Genomic DNA, 19,740 nt, shown 5'->3' with positions numbered 1-19,740 from the left:
AATAAACTGTTACATCCAAAGATGCTACTGAAAAGTAATGTGAGTGGAATTTTTTATAATTCAAAATTTCTTAACTGACATCACGTCTTAAGTACTGTGCTTATGATTTTAAATTTTATCTGTGTGTTTGTTTATTTTATAGGCTTTATTCTGTATAGCAGTTTTAGAATTACAACATTGAGAAAAAGATCCAAGGGTTTTCCATATACCTTCTGCCCTCATACATACTTTGCCTTTATCAACAACATTCACCAGAATGGTGCTTTTTTTTTTTTTTTTTTTTTTTAACCAAGAATGAACTTACATCGACACATTAGAATCACCTGAAGTTGACAGTTTACTTAAGAGTTCACTCTTGGGGTGCCTGAGTGCTCAGGTCATGATCTTATGATTTGTGATTCTGAGATCCACATAGGGTTCTCAGTTGTCAGCACAGAGCCTGCTTTGGATCCTCTGTCCCCCTCTCTGTCTCTGCCCTTCCCCTGCTCATTCTCTCTCTCTCCCTCTCTCTCTTTCTCTCTCTCTCTCTGTCTCAAAAAAAAAAAAAAATTAAAAACACACACACACAAAAAAAGAGTTCACCCTTAATGTTGTACATTTTATGGGGTTGTACAAATGCATGATAACATATATCCATCATTATAATATCACACCGAGTAGTTTCACTGTCCTAAAAATCGTCTGTGTTCTGCCTATTCATCTCCCCCACACACCCTGGGGGCAATCCCTGATCTTTTAACTGACTCCAATAGTTTTGGAGACTCCATAGTGGAGTCCTTCCATTCTCATTTTTTCTTCCATGTCTCTTTGTGGCACAATAGTTCATTTCTTTTTAGTATTGAATAATAGTCCATTGTCTGGATGCACCACAGTTTGTTTATCTGGATCTTCACCTACTAAAGGACATCTTGCTTGCTTCCAAGTCTTAGTAATTATGAATAAAGCTGTTAGACACACTCCTGTGCAGGTTTTTGTGTGAACATACTTTCCAAGTCTTTTGGGTAAATATCAATGACAGTGATTGCTGGATCATACGGGAAGAATATGTTTAGTTTTGTAAGAAACTGCCAAACTGTCCTCCAAAATAGCTGTACCATTCTGTATTCTCACCAGCAATAGATGAGGTTACCTACTGCTCTACATCCTTCACCAGCATTTGCTTATGATTTTTATTTCTCTTCAACAGATATTCATCTGAACTTCATGTTTCTCTACCCTCTACCAGCTTCCCTCTCCAGCAGTTAATAGAAGCCACATTAAGCCAAACAAAAGCTCAGCTATGTAAATAAATCTAGTGTTACAGCATTCTTGCTACGCCTAATAGGGCTAGATCTGTTTCATATGTTCATATCCTACATCAGGGGAAGGGAAAGTATTAGACAGATACTAAAGACCTGCTTTGTGACAGGTATCATGATCACTGGCTTGTATACACTGACTTGGTGCTTGGCAGGGGGGAAAAAGAAAACCTAGGATTAAATGACATTAATCTACTTTATGAAGAAACAGGAGTTCTGAAAACTTGCATAAACTGTGCACATGAACAGGCTCACCAAAACCCCTCCACATAACAGACAAATTCAGGAAGCTAAATATCTGTTCAATCGGGGGGTCCATTAAAATAAGTCCCAAAGTTGATCTTACTTTCACTAGAGATGATCATTCTATTTTTACTCCTTCTCCATTCCCATCTTTTATATTTGGAGTGGCTGGTATATAAGTCAAAAGGCTCTGCTTTATTAGAATCTCTTACAAATAATGTATCGAGAAGAGACCGAAATTACGAATTAAAAAAATGTGCTCAAAATTCCTATGGATTTTAACTGTTCATACATCACTTTGCCTCTCATTAGCGCATGTATTTTTCCTTCTGAGTTTTGATGATACTAACAATGGAGGTAATATAGTTTTACCTGTAATTCAACTCACGTAACCCATCACCACAATCATTTCTTCATGTTCCCCTAATTCATGCACATAGCAGAGTGAATTCTAGTATTTTGTAAGCCATTCACAAGTATAGTAAATTACTAACTCCTACAAAGTAAGAGGCTATTTTGCAAAGCATAAAGATCCTGTCAATAATTACTAGTACTACATCAATGACTGGAAAATAATAAGCCTAATTGCATTCCACTTCAAGCTAAAATGATACAAGAGAATCTTCCCTCCACCCCCCCAAAATGGACCTTGTTAAAAATAGTTTTTCATATGTTTCACCATAGAATTCCAAAAAATAGCATTGTACTATGTAAAATTAATTTATCAAAAATGCTCTAGTCACATAACTTTTTAGAAACATATCAGCCGTATAAATCAAGCCTGTCATAACTCATAAAAAGCCTAAGGGGGGAAAAAAAGAGAAGAAACAGCAGGAACTTCAAGGAATTTATTCCTTACAACAGAAAACAGAAAAAGAGTTTAAGTCAATAATTGGGATTGTCCACCTGGTTATTGGCTCATTGTAAGATCAGGAAGCAAGGCAAAGAGAAAACAGAAGGTATTTGTACACCTGCTTTCTAGCCATTCTCTTACAACCTCAGAGGAAGGACATACCATTGCTGCAGATCTCAGAAGTCTTAACAAGGTAGCCCTGAATGCAAGGATCGCCAGGAACAAGAACAACGTTCCTGCTGCTTACAGCCACACTTTATATTCGTATCACCCGGGAATCCAATACTAGGTCACACTTTTTGAAAGCCTACTATGTTCCAGAAACTCTTTCAGGCTTTATTGCTCTTCAACAATCTTGGGAGGAAAGTACCTTTGTTCTCCCTATTTTACAGACAAAGGAAAATGAGGTCCAGAGAACTTAAGAAAACTGTCCATAGTCTCTTAGCTCTTCAGTAGAGCTAAGTGTTAGATACAGGCAATCTTTGTCAAGATCGTACTCTCGTCCCGTATGTTATATCGCTCTCGAATGGAAGGAAATTCAATCAACGAGAATCTCTATGTTCCCTGATTCCAATACAATCATTCCTCAAACTGAAAAGAGACCTTGATTTCCATACCCTGAAGCCCATTCCCTGCCTATGCAAGGTACAGGAAAAAAAAAAGAAAAAAGAAAAGAAAAAAAAGAAAACTTTCGCATCCGGGCTTTGAGAAAGCTCTCAGTGGTTTTCAGGCCTCACCTCAGAGCTGGCTCACAAAGCCCACTACACCTTCAGAGTGGGTAATGGAAGGAACAAACTGAGTATGTATTACGTGAGAGGGCCCAGACCTAAATAGACCTCAGACCTAAATAGATCTTTGTTACATCAACCACACCACTGGGGTTAGAAAGAAGCCCACACCATCACACCAGTGTTTCCAGTTAGACCTAGAAGGTATGAAATAAACGTTGAGTTTATAAAAAAAAAGTTTCAAAAATTCCTTTGGTCTATAATGAAAGGCAAAAGCCTGGGGCAACCCTCAGTCAAATCTTTGCACACCTACCCTGTTTTTGCCCCATTCTCCCGGGCCACCCGCCTTCTTCCCACCTCCCTGAGGAACCCTCATATGCAACCCCAACTTTAACACTCTCTACTTCCGCTCCTCACTAAAGTTTACTGGCTCTGAAAGTACCCAAGGCCTTCTCTCCTAATTTCAACTCCCCTCTCCATCCATTCTGGTCTCCCATTGGCTTGAAATTAGAAAAGAAGACGCACCCATGAAGTAACACTTTCCCTTCACTAGAGATAAAGGAATCACTAAAGAGCATCCTGTCCCCAGAGGAAGACTGGATGTCTTCCAAGTCCCTTCCAATCAAAAGTTTATTATTAAACAGACCTCTAGTAAATAGTGAATGGTAAATAACTTGCTCTCAAAACTCAGCACACCACTGCAGAGGTGCTTGCTTGCCGCACCCCTGGTGGGGATTCAAGTGGTAAGAGGTTTAGACCCACTCCTCAGCTTCCTGGTCCTTGGAATATAGCTGGTCTGGGGAGAGGAAAACCAAGACTTTGTGGAAACTTAATCACCTATTTGTGGGTGAGGAAATAAAAGGAGAAAAATGAAACGAATAGGAAGCCTCTCCAAGACCACTCAAAAAAAACCCTACATGTGTAACTGAAGTGAGCCTGAAAAGTGGATGCCATTTGTGGCCACAAAACTCCTTTTCTGCAGGGATACACAGTCAAAAAATGTCAGCCATCATTCATCCCTTTTCCCCCCTCAGCTTCCTCACTGGAATAGGAAAATTTAGGTTGCTCCAGCTTCAAAAGAAAATAATAATAATAATAATAATAATAATAATGATAGTGATAATTAGTGATATCTCCTTAAGTCATGATACTCATCCCTTCTAACTCTGATCTATTTATCTCACAAGGAGAAAAGTCTCTAGGCTTCCCTTGGGTCAACGACAGATACACCTGATCACTGAAAAACAAAATATAAATTTTCACAATATGCTCGTATGAGGGAAAGCCATACTATGAAGTGAGACCAAAAAATCATTACTATCACCTCTAACCCCCAACTTGCCTCCGGAAATGCCAGAGTCTCCCAAAGGTCTCTATCTCCTCACCTACAATAGCTTTTATTCAAGCAAGTGGCTAAAAGGTAAGTGAACAAGATCCTATTTGATTTCATAGTGTTTTCTGTTTAATAAAAAAACCCAAAAACTGAATGTATAAGAGCTTTCCTTCTATTATCCCCCTCGCAAATACAAGGTAATTAAACTGTAGAATTGATTTGAAAGGCTTTGTGTGAGCTGGCCTGGCACGTAAACACTTAGACACAGCACTGTCTTAGTCAAATGTGCTTTAACAATTGACCAACTTTTACAATCAACCTGTTTGTTTTCAGAACGGGTATTTAAGGTAGGAAGCTTCGTGCTCCAGCTATCAAATGAGCACGGGTTAGGAGTCAGAGGAGACACAACAGTAGGTGCGGGAATGCCAGCAAAATGTGCCTGGACTTGAACTCGACAGATGGCTTTCTTATACTTCAGTATCTTGTACTTTCAACACCAACTTATTCTTAAAGGAGAACAATTTATCAGTTAGAATCATCTTAGAAGACTGAAAAAAATATAAAAACACAAGCCCATACTTTAAGCATTTTATTGCTCTGCGGAAAAATGGAGCATTTTTAAGGAGACAGCTTCTACACAATGTAGCCAAATAATGGGTATTAAGGGGCAGATTTTTTCTTGACCATTGAAAAGCCCCCAGAATGGCTCTGATTGGCAGATATTTTCTGAGAAAGGACAGCTGAGGCCCCTGGTCATTTTATGTCAGTGGCTCAAATGAGTTGTCTCCCCTCCCCCCTCACCTCCCCTCTCTCTCTCTCTCTTTTTTTTTTTTCCTAATCCCTAGGGCTACATACCAACCTGCTACCCAAAAATATGCTCATGGTAGTGGCTTTAAGGGACAGGAATCACCACAAAAGAATGCACATGCTTGGGTGAAAGTCTTATGCAACTCATTGATTGAATATGCCCATGGTGATTCTTCTCAAAAGAACTTGTCAGATTAAAATTATAAATGACTTGAAACTGCTGGTATCTGTTTCATTTCGCTATTAGGGTGGTCAGGATGTCTAACTTAGGAAGGAGAAAATGGCAAAATGACCCAGAAATCAAAAGACCCTTGTTTTGCCTTGATTTTACTGACTAAAATTCACCCCTACCTTGATTGATTAGAGGCAGTATCGACTGTTCACTCTGTGAGATTAAGAAAAAGCAAACAAGCGGGGGCACCTGGGTGGCTCAGTCAGTTAGGCGTCTAACTTCAACTCAGGTCATGATCTTGTGGCTTGTGAGTTCGAGCCCTGCTTTGGGCTCTGTGCTGACAGCTCAGAGCCTGGAGCCTGCTTCGGATTCTGTGTCTCCCTCCCTCTGTGCCGTTACCCCACTCGTACTCTGTCTCTTTCTCTCTCTCAAAAGTAAATAAACATTAAAAATTAAAAAAAAAAAAAAAAGAAAAAGCAAACAAACAAAACATATGAAACAGTATTACCCAAGCACAAAGTAAAGTTATAAACTCTGAAGTAGAACATGCTCACTGTGGGTTACAGAGATAAATCGTGTACAAATTTGGCAACATTATATTAGATATTGTGACCTCTGGTGCTGGCATTTGCCAGTGTCATTTCAGATGGCCCTGGTAAAGATGACAGAAGTAACCCAATCCATTAAAGCCCATGTCCCAAACAGAACTGCACTTCTGAAACAGCTTCAGCAGAAGCAGCATCTTTTCACACTTATTTTTAAGCAACCGAGGCAACTGAGCCTTCATGAGGGCAGCCACCACAGCCTTAGTGTTGAGACTGCGTAGGTCACAGCGTTGAGACGGGCCAGTGCCCACAAAGACGATGGCTTTGCTTGTGATGTAGGTCATAGAAATAGCAGCTCCCACCTTGTCATCGATGGTATCAAATTTGGTAAGGACGATGCCATCAATGAGCCGAGGCGTTTGAGCCATAGAATGGTCAGCCAAGGCTCCGTTGAATTTGCCCAGCTGGTCCACGGCCTCATTGCCTACTAAGGCCTCCCCCACAAACAGCACCAAGTCGGGTGTGCTGACAGTAATGAGCTTAGCCAGGGCAGTCATCCGAGGGGCATTCCTTGCATGCAAGGAATAGTGCATCGGGGGCGCCTGGGTAGCTCGGTCAGTTAAGCATCTGACTCTTGGTTTCAGCTCAGGTCACGGTCTCACGGTTTCGTAAATTCAAGCCCCGCATCTGGCTCTGCGCCGGCAGCGTGGAGCCTGCTTTGGAATCCTCTCTCTCTCTCCCTCTTTCTACCCCTCCCCCACTCATGCTGCCTCTGTCTCCCTCAAAATAAATAAATAAACTTTAAAGAAGTAAAAAAATGAAAACTAAAGGAATAGCGCATCGGGCGTGATCCATGAGTGAAGACGCGCTTCCTAGCAAGTCAGTCAATAATACCTGCAAGGCATACACCTGGGGAAGCCTCACGGGCAATGTGCTCACAGGTAAGAATAAAAAAGACTAACACAACCTATTCAATTCTGTCTGTCTTTAGGAAGAAGCACTAAAAATGAGCCTTTGTGCATGTGTCTGTTTTGTGTTTTGTTTTTAACTATAAGCCAACAAGTTGATTCTTCTTTTTTTTAATTTTTTTTTTTAACGTTTATTCATTTTTGAGACACAGAGAGACAGAGCATGAATGGGGGAAGGTCAGAGAGAGAGGGAAACACAGAATCTGAAACAGGCTCCAGGCTCTGAGCTGTCAGCACAGAGCCCGACGCGGGGCTCGAACTCACGGACCGCGAGACCATGACCTGAGCCGAAGTCAGACGCCCAACCGACTGAGCCACCCAGGCGCCCCAAGTTGATTCTTCTTAATATGTGTTTTTAAAGTAGTATTTCTCATTCAGGACCTGGACTCTAAGGACTGTGGCTGACTCCATTGTCTTGGAACACAAAGAAAAAGACAAGGGCAAGACAACCCATGGCGTCAAGGCTCTCGCAAAAATGCAAAAAATGAGTAGTTAACAGTCTGGCTGCAAACAGCTTCCCAAATTCCTTTACCTTCATCTTTGAATCGAGAATGCACTACCAAGCTGGTATCATAAAATGCCCCGGTGACATGGGGAAGGGAGAGCAGGAGACTAATACTAATTACTAGGGTGACTACCAGCATTTCAAGCCTAAAAGGAACAAAACCAGTCATCAAAATTATTTCCTGGCATCAATTTGGCATAGTTGTAGTGCAAAGGGAAAAAAAAAAATTAAAAATTAAATGAAAATAAACTGAGCCCTTCAAATTATTTGGAAACTTCACACCAATCTCATTTCATGGCTTTCTCCCATTAAAAATTTTATCTACCATCAAGTGATACTACCTAAGTAAGAAAACCTTTAAGGAGTAAAACCAAGATTCAAAGCTGGGCCCTTTGTATAGACTCTTTTCCATTTCCTGTCTCAGATGCCTGCCTGCCTTCTAATAAGACAAACTTTTGGCAGGAACATAGAAGGTATCCAGACATTTGGATGAATTGGACAAGGAAAGCCTAAAATGAACAAAGCCTGGGGCTTGGAAATGAGGCACTCTTTTAAAACCAAAGAGCCACAACAGTGGCTAAATAATATAATGCTTTCTGATAGAGAAATTCACTTTTTAAAAAAATGAGATAACACCATAGTTCTCACAGACCATTAAGGTAGTGTTCCAAATTAGTGCCTTTCAGATCAAGTTGAGACCGTAATGTCTAAACAAAACCATTAACATACACATGCCCCATACGTAGTTCTTTAACAGATTTAAGTTTCATATTGTAATCAATACATGCATAATTACTTACTTGTTTCCTTCTGTAATGAGCAAACTGAGAGAGGCCTAGAACACTTGCAAGAGCACCTCCTCCAACAAGAATAGTCCCTTTCACTGCCTTTTGAAATGCCATTTCTTACCCTGCAAAGAAAAACAAAAAGGAAACAGAAAGAAGTGAATTAGGATTTTTATTAGATAACAATCCCCATAATAAAAAGAGACTCGCAATTCTGAAACTGTGCTAAACTAGAAAAAAAAACAGAAAATAAGGAAGTTATAATGGGCCAAAAACAACGCTCAAAAAAAAAGGAGACCAGGGAACTGACCACGTAAGAGTGGCCTTCCAACAGGAATTAAAGAGGAGAGCAAATTAAGAGACAACCGAGGATATTTACACAGCATAAAGTCAAGAGAGCCGTGACAAGAAATGGTATTGTGTATCTGTACTTGCAGATTTGTTCCACTGCTAATCCCTTCCACAGGGAGAACTGGGGGAGGTCTGACACTAGCCCAGAGTGAGCTTCACATTTACTTCAGGTTCTTTGGCACGTTTTTAACTCAAACTGCAGCACGACTCCCTTCCTGAGCTTTGTCCTCCTAAGGAAGCTCTCACTAGAGCCAAGAGCCAACACAGTCCTTGTCGCTAAAGGAGTCTACACTTGACAGGGAAAAAGTCAACGGAGGGGCCCCTGGGTGGTTCAGTCAGTTGAGTGTCCTCCTCTTGATTTCGGCTCAGGTCATGATCCCAGGGTCTTAGGATTGAGCCCCGTGTAGGATTCCACACTGAGCACAGAGTCTGCTTAAGATTTTCTCTCTCTCTCTCCACCCCACCCCCCCGTCCCAGGCTTGTGCTCTCTCTCTCCTTCTAAAATAAAAATTTAAAAAGAAAAAAAATTTTTAAGTGAAAGGAAACCATGCAGATCCTTTCACAAAATGGCAGAAGATCATTGCTAGTGATTGCCATAATTCCTTTCACTATGGAAACTTAACAAAAAAAGTTTTCTTCTAGCCAGGTTGCATGGCACCACAATTTCAAGGCAGCCCCTTCATATGAAGCAGTCTTCGTGCTTACTATATATTTCTGAATAAAGCCTTATATTGCATTAGTTCCTTGACTTTCTTCTCACCTTGAAATACATATATACATATGTACATATATACATATACATATATACACACACATACACACACACATATTGTGCCATGGGACTCATGAAATTTTTTAAAGTGTTTTTGAGGGCTGCAATATACTTTAACTTTGTCAGAAACAACACACACAAAAAGGGAATAAAAATGAAAATTCCACTAAAAGAACTCTTGCCAGCTTTTATTTTGCTAAACTAAAAAAAAAAAAAAAGATAACACTGTGTGATCACATAAAAAGAAGAAGGAGAGGAAGAAGGAGAAGAAGAAGGAGGAGAAGAAGAGGAAGAAGGAGAAGAGGTAGTAATAGTTCTAACTTAGAGTTGATAGTGAGCAATTTGATCTAAGACTTTCATCCACCAGAGTAGCTGGCACACCCACACCTTACAGGGAAGGCACCACCCTACTTTCCTGAATGGGTGGAGGTCAGACCTGTCTGGACAACATACCTTATCCTCTACAGGTATCTTATGACTCAGGAAAGTATTTAATATAAAGTCAGTTTTAACCTAGGGATGGTAAAGAACATATAGATATCTCAACGTAAGGTATGTCACCGTTAAAATGTTTGGGTCCGTATAGGATGAATAGAATCTATTAGCGTAACTACGTTAAATCAAAGAATTTCAGTGAAGTGGATAACTGCGATTCTATAGAAAATTTATTTTGGAATACTATAAATTACATACTAAAATAAAAGTTGGCATTTCTGAAAATTTTATTTTTCCTCTGATCTCACTCCTTCTGACAAAGTAATAAATCCTAAGACCCATCTTTTTTTTATTAAGATTGTCATCAGAGAAAATATTTCACAGGCATATGTTTCTCTACTGCTGGAGTTCTCTTTGTCAAACATGCCCTCTTTCCCAAGTTATGCCAAACAACTTGTATATGATGGCTAGGGGCCGCCATTCATCAGCCAACTCTATGCAAAACCTTACGTCCAAGGTTGCTCTGATAACTGAAAACCTCAACTAAGCCAATTTGGAAGGCACTCATTTGTTACAGCCCACCACGATTCCTAGTGCCTTTGTATGTTCACATGGGTGCCTATCACACGACAATGGAAACCCCAGCAGCCTAGAGACAGACTAGGTAGGACTCAAGCTAACTGGGTTCCCCTGACAAGGAGGGACCGAGAATAGAGACCTAGTTCTATTTACCTAAACAATGCATGTGCCCTCCCCATAGAGACAGCAGCCTGGTGGTCCGTTGGATGTGAGTTTTGTAGCTGATTGACTTTAACTCAGTATCATTGCTTCTGAATGGATAATGTCATTGATGACCTCACAAAGGATACCACACACCAACATAGCCAACGGAGGCATGTTATATAACACAGTCAAAGAAAATGTCTCAGTGGAGGTGTTCACTCAGCCAGTTCAGTTTGGAGTCTTACAAACTGTGTAGGTTTGTAAGATTTTACAATTCTGTGCGTCCCTGTATTCCCTGCTCACCTTAGTAGAGTGCTTCAATTTGACTTCTGAAACCAAAACAGACCAATGGAGATATTTTCATGAGTTTTCTCAATGAGCCACTAATACTCATGAAAACTGCATTAATATATTATTTTTCAGAGTTAGTGATCATATAGAATATAATCAATATTTTCTTTTTCCCAGTAATTTCATAAAATAACCAATGCTTAGGGGATCATTATTTCTACTGGGATCAAATCCACCTAAGATCATCTAGCTAGCTGTGATGAATAAATCACACTTACATGTAATTAAAAAACAAAAGCACAAAATCAATTTCACCTGGCTCTCCTAAGATTATTCTCCTCCTCCTCTTCATCCTCATCAATGTTATAATGATAACAGTTGACATTTATTGAGTATCTCCTAGGTAGTAGGCACGGTGCTTTTAATTTTACACACATCAGCTCCTATCACCCTCACAACACCCTAATTTCATAAAAGAGGCAGTTGTGGCTCAGAAGGAGTAAGGGATTTGCCCAAGGTCACCAACCAGTAAGTGACAAAACCACAACTTAGTCTATACTCTTAACCACTGATTGGTTCTGCCCTGCCTTTTGCTCTCAGAAAAGCAACTTCTCCCCAAGGGCCACACCATGTTTTACTGTTATTCCTAAAAGAAGACCCTCTTTCTCAAACACTCACCCCATGTATACAGTCCTTGGCATTAGAGTTTCCCTAGGCAATGAAGAAGGCTTTGGCAAAATATCTATGGTAACCTTCTGTCACATAATGTTAAGAACTTTGTTTTACTGTTGAACAAAAGAAATTTAAAACCAGATAAATATAAACCATATGCTGTGGACTACTTGTGCCCACTTGCATTCCATTATAAGGAGACAAGTTTTCACAGTGATTACAAAGGGGAAAGATTGTTTCCATCCAAGCAAAAGCCCCAACCAGAAAATCATCAAAGAAAGGGAACAAAAATTTCGATAAATCTTCACCTTTCACGACCAAAAGTGTGAGAAACCAAAGGTAGAAAAATCATCCGGAAATAAAATTCGCTCAGTTATTGCAGCCTGGTGTCTATACGTAATAGCCTATGAATTAAATTGCGTATACATTGACTCAGGACCAACTCTTGCATTTGTACAGACAAGTAAGTGCCAGTCCTCCAATTCTTGCAAGGAGAACAGCAACCCAACTCAAAAACCCCTGAACAGGGGTGCCTGGGTGGCTCAGTCCGTTGAGTGTCTGACTTCAGTTCAGGTCACTATCTTACAGTTTGTGGGTTTGAACCCCGCATCAGGCTCTGTGCTGACAGCTCAGAGCCTGGAGCCTGCTTCGGATTCTGTGCCTCCCTCTGCCTCTGCTCCTTCCCTCCTGTGCTCTGTCCCTCTCTCTTTCAAAAATAAGTAAACATTAAAAAAATTAAAACAAAACAAAAACAAAAAACCCTAAACAAAAGGTAGTCAACTAAACAGATCAGTGAGTTTATGAACTGCCCTCAGGTGCTTACAGTCAATTTGGAGAATTAAATATCAAAGTCGGTCTTGTAACTCTGTATTACAACTAGTTGTGCTATATTGAGTGTTATTAATACTCTGATAGACCCTGAATAGCAATCTTAAGAAAGAACAAAACTGGAATCATCATAATTCCCGATTTCAAACTATATTTCAAAGCTATATTAATCAAGAGTATGGTACTGCCACTATAAACAGACCTATAGATCAATAGGGAGCCCGGAAATAAACCCATGCACATATACATGGTCAATTAATTTTCAAAAGGAGCCAAGAATATACAATGGGGAAAGGATAGTCTCTTCAGTGTTGTGAAAACTGGACAGCCACATGCAAAAAAAAAAAAAAAAAAAAAAAGAAAGAAAGAAATTGGACCACTATCTACACCATACTCCAAAATAAACTCAAAATGGATTAAAGATCTAAATATAAGACCTCAATCTGTAATACTCCTAGAAGAAAACATAGAGGGTAAGCTCCTTGGCATTGGTCTTGGCAATGATTTTTTTGGATTTGACACCAAAAGCAAAGGCAACAAAAGCAGACATAAACAAGTGGGACTACATCAAACTAAAAAGCTTCTGCACAGCAAAAGAAACCATCAACAAAATGAAAAGGCATCCAGCAGAATGGGAGAACATACAAATTTGCAAATTATATATCTGATAAGGGTTGATATGCAAAATAGAAGAAGAAGTCACGCAAGTTGACTGCAAAACAAACAATTCAACTGGAAAAACAAAAAATAAAACAGGCAAAGGGGCTCAATAGACATTTTTCTGAAGAAGACCTACAGATGGCCAACAGGTACATGGAAAGGTATTCAACATCACTCATCATCAGGGAAATGCAAATAAAAACCAGGATTAGATATCAACACACACACGCACACAGGTGAGGAGGGAGAGAGGGAGAGAGAGCACAAGTGTTGGCAGTGTGGACAAAAGGAACACTCATGCACCGCTGGTGAGAATGCAAATTGGTGCAGCCACTATAGAAAACAGTACAGATGTTCCTTAAAATATTAACCATAGAGGGAAAAAAAAGTTAAACCTAAGACTACCGTATGATCCAGCCATTTCACTTCTGGGTATTTATCCAAAGAAAATGAAAACACTAACTTGACAGATGGTCCCAAACTCACAAGAGTAATCAGAGCTAAAGGTATGGCTTAGGGAACCTTACGCCTACCCCCGACAGCAGGTCACTGCGACACAATAAAATGTGCTGACTTCTAGCCAAACAAAAACCAGGTTTGCCACTTCTCATAGTTTCCTGACCCATCCTTCTAGCTAACCCTGCAACTTATCTGGCACAAGCGAATTCTTAGCTGTCCTTCGGGACTCTCATTATGGAAAGACTTCAACGATGACCGTCCTGTTTCAAAGAGTCCTTGCGGGCTCACCACTTCTGCCTCCTCTCATTCCAAAGCAAGGTTACTCTCCCACTTGGATCACGCATTTGAATAATCTCCCCACACACTTTTAGACTTAAAAACAAGAAAGAAGTACCCATTGAAAAAGGCTGAGGGGTAGGAGTGACTGGGTGGCTCAGTTGGTTAGTTGTCTGACTTCGGCTCAGGTCATGATCTCATGGTCTGTGAGTTCGAGCCCCGCGTCGGGTTCTTTGCTGACGGCTCGGAGCCTGGAGCCTGCTTCGGATTCTGTGTCTCCCTCTCTCTCTGCCCCTCCCCCGCTTGTGCTCTGTCTCTCAAAAATGAATAAATGTTTAAAAAGAAAAGAAAAAGGCTGAGGGGCCAGCCTCTCAGCAACCACCCACAAAGTTATTCCGGAACAAGACCACACTTCTTGGCCCTTGAATTCTCCAAATAGAGTTCTCAAACCCTTTTTCCCTGTCACAGCTTCTTTCTGAATTTAGCTTAAATAAAAATCCATCCAAGGGTGCCTGAGTGGCTCAGTCGGTTAAGTGTCCGACTCTTAACTCAAGTCATGATCTTGCTGTTCACGGGTTTGAGCCCTGCATGGGGCTCTAAGCTGAAAGCCTGGAGCCTGGTTGGGATTCTGTCTCTCCCACTCTCTCTGTCCCTCCTCTGCATGTGCATGCTCTCTCTCTCTCTCTTTCTCTCTCTCTCAAAATAAATAAATAAACTTAAAAAAAAATCCAAATGGATTTATCACTCATCTGTGGAAGGAGCCCTGGGTCTCTTCACTTTTACAAAAATTCTCCTATTCTCTGGCCACTTGTGTAGAAATAACAATTTCCTTTTCTATCTCCATGCTCTCCCTTCTTTTAAATGGGTGGGGGTGGGGGCCGGATGTACAGAAAAGATCATTTTCAGAAGAGTAATTTCAACCACAAGCTGTGCAGTCCTGGGGACATGCACTCCCTTGCAAGATGTAAGGGCATTCTATCCCCCTCTGACCACCTATGGCAGGTGCTACTTCTCTAAGCCTTTTACCTAAGCATCTGGAGGTCCAAGGTAGCAAAGAAGCTTCTACTTGAATTGTGCAGTCATCTATCCTACACGTGCATGGAAAACCACTCCATCTATTCTGAGTCATGTCACTTTTTCAAACCCACAGAAGGCACAACTGCACAACTCAGAAGACCAGGCCTCAAGATCCACCTGCATACAAATTCAGTGACTTATAGGAGAAGGGTGTGTACATCCTACAAAATACGGGTGTAGGACCGTATCCGAGGAAGTCTATCATCATCGAACTTGGGAGCAAGTCCACAGCAAAATAAGTGACCACAAAAGCACCTTCCCACCCAGCAGTCCAGTTCTAACTATAAAAGCCAAGATTTCTTGGTGTTTTGAACTGGACACGTTTCAAACAAAGCAAAACCTTTATTATTCCGATCGATAATATATCAGATGTTTTATAGAATTCCCTTTAAGAAAGTATATCCCAGGGGCGCCTGGGTGGCCCAGTCGGTTAAGCATCCGACTTCGGCTCAGGTCATGATCTCACAGTCTGTGAGTTCGAGCCCCGCGTCGGGCTCTGTGCTGACAGCTCAGAGCCTGGAGCCTGCTTCGGATTCTGTGTCTCCCTCTCTCTCTGACCCTCCCCCGTTCATGCTCTGTCTCTCTCTGTCTCAAAAATAAATAAACAGTAAAAAAAAAAAAAAAAAGAAAAGAAAAAGAAAGAAAGTATATCCCGGTTCAGGCACACCAAGTGTATGCTGATCAAGCGCTTAACAGACAAGTAACAATCAAAGCACACCACGCACTACCTTCTCTTTCTCCAAGGCGGGCTCAACAGTGCGGATAAAGATCAGCACTCGGCCTGCAAAGGCATCCTCCCCGGCCAAATGAGAGGCCCTTGGAGGCACATACTTTTTACACGGTGGCGTGGGAACCCCACAGAAACAGAGTCAGCCCTCAAGCATGTTTTTTGAAAGCTGTCAGACACAAATGAACAAAATAATCAACATCACAGGCCCATCAGCCTGTTCTCTGGAAACAGAGAGGAGCCTTAGTCCATAAGCTGAAAATGAATTGGTCCTTTTTTGGTTGCTTTCAAGGTTTTCAAAAAAGATTTTGGGCCAAGACTGGATAGTAAATGGACCGAAAGTTTATCCGCAGAAGACTATCCCAATGGAAATAAGTGAATATGTGTGCGTGTGTGTAAAATATTATGTTATATTTATACATATTTTAAAAGCCACAGACACAAGAGTAACAATGACCCCCTAGAGTTTTAAAAAATACATAACACTGAACAGAATATCAAAGGACAAACATAAAGGGTTTTCTGAAGTCACTAAGAACAGTATTCTCTTGATAAAACAAAATAAATGAAAGAACCAAGTAAAAGTCACCATGAAAGTTAGAAATATAATGAATCTTCAGATTCTGGATGTGCAAAATTTTGGATTATAGCTGATGAGGAAGCTAAAGCAACACAATCACACATTGTTGCCAGAGCATCCAAACCCCAGCTTTGACACTAGAACGCCTTAGGGAATTTTTCAATTTCCAATCAGTTCCCCCAGGAAATCCCAAGCCAGAGGGGCTCAACCCAAAAGACGGAGGAAAATCTTAACAAAGGAAGACTATTTCAATGAAGACAAAAGAGAAAATCAGAAAGGGAAAAGAAACTGAAAGAAGGCAAACGCAATGTTTATATTGGTTCACCTCCCTTCCAGCCAGAAAGTACTTTGGAAACGCTTCCCACTAGTCTCCCTGGGACCCTCTGGGTCAGTTACGTCATTCTAGGAGCAAACACATGGCTCCAGATGACCGAGAAAGAGGTTAGCCCAGGACCATTCCGCAGGCTCACGGGAGGGCAGGAGCCTGGAGGCTTGACAAAGGAGGAGCTGGCACAGAAAAGGGTTCGGCTGGCTCCACGGGTTCAGATCAGAGATTAAGAAATGTAAGCAAAAGGCACAAAGAAAAGAAAAAAAAAAAAAAAAGAGAGAGAGAGAGAGAGAGAGAGAGAGAGAGAGAGAGAAACAAGGTCAGCAACCATTTAAAGTGAGCCAGTGAAAAGTCTCTGTTTACAAAAAAACTTGTCTCAAACATTCTTACATGAATCCTTCTGGTGTGCAATTGCAATTTTTGTTTAACTTAATATGTAAAGCCATACCAATTAAAGCATTTATTTTACAAAGTTGTCTAAAGGGGAAAACATATAGAAAGGAAGGAGGAGCAGCACAAGATTGTAAACTGGCACTCTAGTCCTCATTTATTATGTAAGACTCAATTGCTAAAAAAAAAAAAAAAATGTTTCCAAGGCAACTTCCATATTATGTATTTATGTTTTCTGCCAATTCAAAAATGCACACCAATAATATAGTCACACATTTGACCCCTTTCCCTTATTTCCATGAGGTTCACTATAGAATTATAAGAAATCAATAAAGCCCTTCTCACCCAGTAACAGACTTATATTCATTAAATGCAAATGATCTTCGTTTAATTCATAATGGAATGATTTGCTTTCCATAGAATTGCTTTTAAAAATCATAAAGAACGATAGTTAGCTCATGCAAGTGAACTTGTTTTGTCTTTTAAATTCATTTTAAAACTAAAATTAATCTATATTCTTTACCATCCTAGACATGTCAATGGATTTGTGTTTATAGTTGTAAAATCCTATCTTTAATTTTCTTTGTTCACCCTATATGTCATTTAAGGTAATCTTGAAAAACATAAAATACCCTCCTAAGTGAAAATCTGGAGCATTAGTTCCCCCAAAATGCCCACCCCTTACAAAGACACAAGTCTGGTTTAGAAACTTAGTAGATAATGTGCCTAGTATGAAATTTAAAAACTTGCATTTACATATCAATAATATGAAATCCTCACTTAAAAAGAGTACAGTAGACACTTACAAACACTTTAATTCTGCCTTGAGGAAGAGAGAAAGTTACCAGTGAATCAAAGAACAAAAAAGTTCTTTCGGCAAACAGACCACAGTAGTCTTGTGCTTCCCTCAGTATTTCTGCTCCTTTACTAATGCTATTGTTGAGTTAGAGAAATGGTTCAAATTCCTTCGGCAGCATAAACCCTTTTTTAGATTTTATTTGCTCTTATAAAATCTACTTCAGTAATTAAGAAAAAAAAAAAAAACCTTTGTTATGAAACAAATTGCATGCCAAACAATAGAGTTCAAAATATCTGTTTTTACATTAAAATATATCACGCCTCTCATTCAGATTTATTATAACTATAACAAAGCCTTATAAAGTAATCACAATCACGGCTGTTGAATACACATACCAAAATGCTTCATAAAAAAGCATCTACCTCACCATATAAATAAATGTATATTAAAAGGACTTAGGTGCTATAAAATAGTACATGGCACTATTTCAAATGAAAAGTTTTTAAAAATATATACAGATGATAATGAACTTAAACTCTATAGTCAAAAGAAATACATCTTAACAAAATTTCAGTGAAACAGAATGTTCAGAGAAAGAAGTGCTTCGGATAATTGTGTTTCTATTTGCCTGGATCTCAACCAGAGATCTCTTTTGCTGTTTCTCCAATATCTTATATTTTTTATTAAATACAGCATTATGAATTAGGATAAACTATACACTGAGTGTGGTTACTTTTCTTTGCAGATTCAAAAAATCTTAAAGACTCAAGATTAGAGAAAGACAGATATCACATGTTTTCATTCATATGTGGATCCTGAGAAACTTAACAGAAGACCATCGGGGAAGAAAAGGGGGAAAAATTGTTACAAACAGAGAGGGAGGGAGGCAAACCATAAGAGACTGTTGAATACAGAGAACAAACTGAGGGTTGATGGGAAGGTGGAGGAGAGGGGAAAATGGGTGCTGGGCATTGGGGAGGGCACTTGTTGGGATGAGCACTGAGTGTTGTATGGAAGCGATGAACCATGGGAATCTACCCCCAAACCAAGAGCACACTGTGAACACAGTATGTTAGCCAACTTGACAATAAATTATATTAAAAAAATAAATAAATAAAACTGTTCTCTCAACATTGCCAATTACCCCTCCTAAAAAGAAAAAAGAAAAAAAACCCTCAAGATCCTAACTGTGAAAACTCTTTTTTAATAGCATAGATATGGAAAACTTGGAAAAGTTGACTTTTTTTTACTTCAAAATGTTGACGCCAATTGATTTACTTAGCTTTTGTTCATTATTTTTATCACCCAATGGAAAGAAAATGTACCAATTCTTTCACAAGTTCCTGTTGCAATTGCATTATGCATGTCATGAGAAACACATTTTAAGAAGTAGTTGTTGAAGATAGTTTATGAAACCCTGAGCTCATAAAAAAAAAAAAAAAACTATGACTGATCATTTTTATGATAATTAGTTATAGCACAATAATTTCAGTTAATTTAATTTACTTACATTGTAAAAAAAAAAAAAAAAAACAGTTCTAAATTTGATTACAGCTCGATTACAGCTCTATTAACGCACAAGACATGGCAGGGAGTTATAATAGAGACCAAGAATGTTGGGGTAGGAAGTCAGTTATTCTGCTTCCTTAAGCTTGAGAAGATCCCCAGGAAATAAAGCCAACCACTTTTTACATCCTATAGCCATTTTTTCCCTGCAGCCTGCTGAAATTTGCATTTAAAATTTACTCCCCAGTGTGTCTACTAATCCACTACATGTATAAATGTAACTATCAACAAATTACACACACACAAAGCTTAGATGCAAAGGAAACTGAAGATATACTACAGTCAAAATAATTATATATATTGTATTATTTAGCTTAGTGATCACATTCCCTAGAAACGTCTGACCATAAAAGAAATACAAATTGGACAACAGGAAAGACAGACTGCAGAGTTCATATTTCTAACGAAAATTTCTTTAAAATGTATGGAATACAAGTAATATGACATTTTGTAAATGCCCATTCCATCACCCCCCAAAAAGGAAAAGCAAAATAGTCAGTCTTCTTTCACCTATGCAAAAATAATAAGCAAATCTGTATTTCCACATCAGTCTTCTTGGCTAAAATAGT

The 19,740-nt window shown here is 39.5% G+C and overlaps 1 protein-coding gene across 4 annotated transcripts in view; it reads right to left on the bottom strand.

Annotated features, from left to right (window-relative positions):
* Nucleotides 1-19,740, bottom strand: part of GPD2 (glycerol-3-phosphate dehydrogenase 2) — a 228,675-nt gene that overhangs the window by 95,685 nt on the left and 113,250 nt on the right. For 3 of the 4 annotated variants that reach the window (XM_042994464.1, XM_042994465.1, XM_007078490.2), the window contains one exon: nt 8,253-8,362. In XM_042994464.1, coding sequence (XP_042850398.1) covers nt 8,253-8,354 — 102 coding nt within the window. In that variant the 5' untranslated portion in view covers nt 8,355-8,362. Of the gene's footprint in view, nt 1-8,252; nt 8,363-10,527; nt 10,611-19,740 lie in introns of those variants that run through there. The other variant, XM_007078491.2, reaches the window with a different exon arrangement.

The sequence above is a fragment of the Panthera tigris genome, chromosome C1, assembly GCF_018350195.1.
Source record: "Panthera tigris isolate Pti1 chromosome C1, P.tigris_Pti1_mat1.1, whole genome shotgun sequence".
In the NCBI taxonomy this organism is placed as follows: domain Eukaryota; kingdom Metazoa; phylum Chordata; class Mammalia; order Carnivora; family Felidae; genus Panthera; species Panthera tigris.
This window is presented reverse-complemented; position numbering and strand designations above follow the sequence as displayed.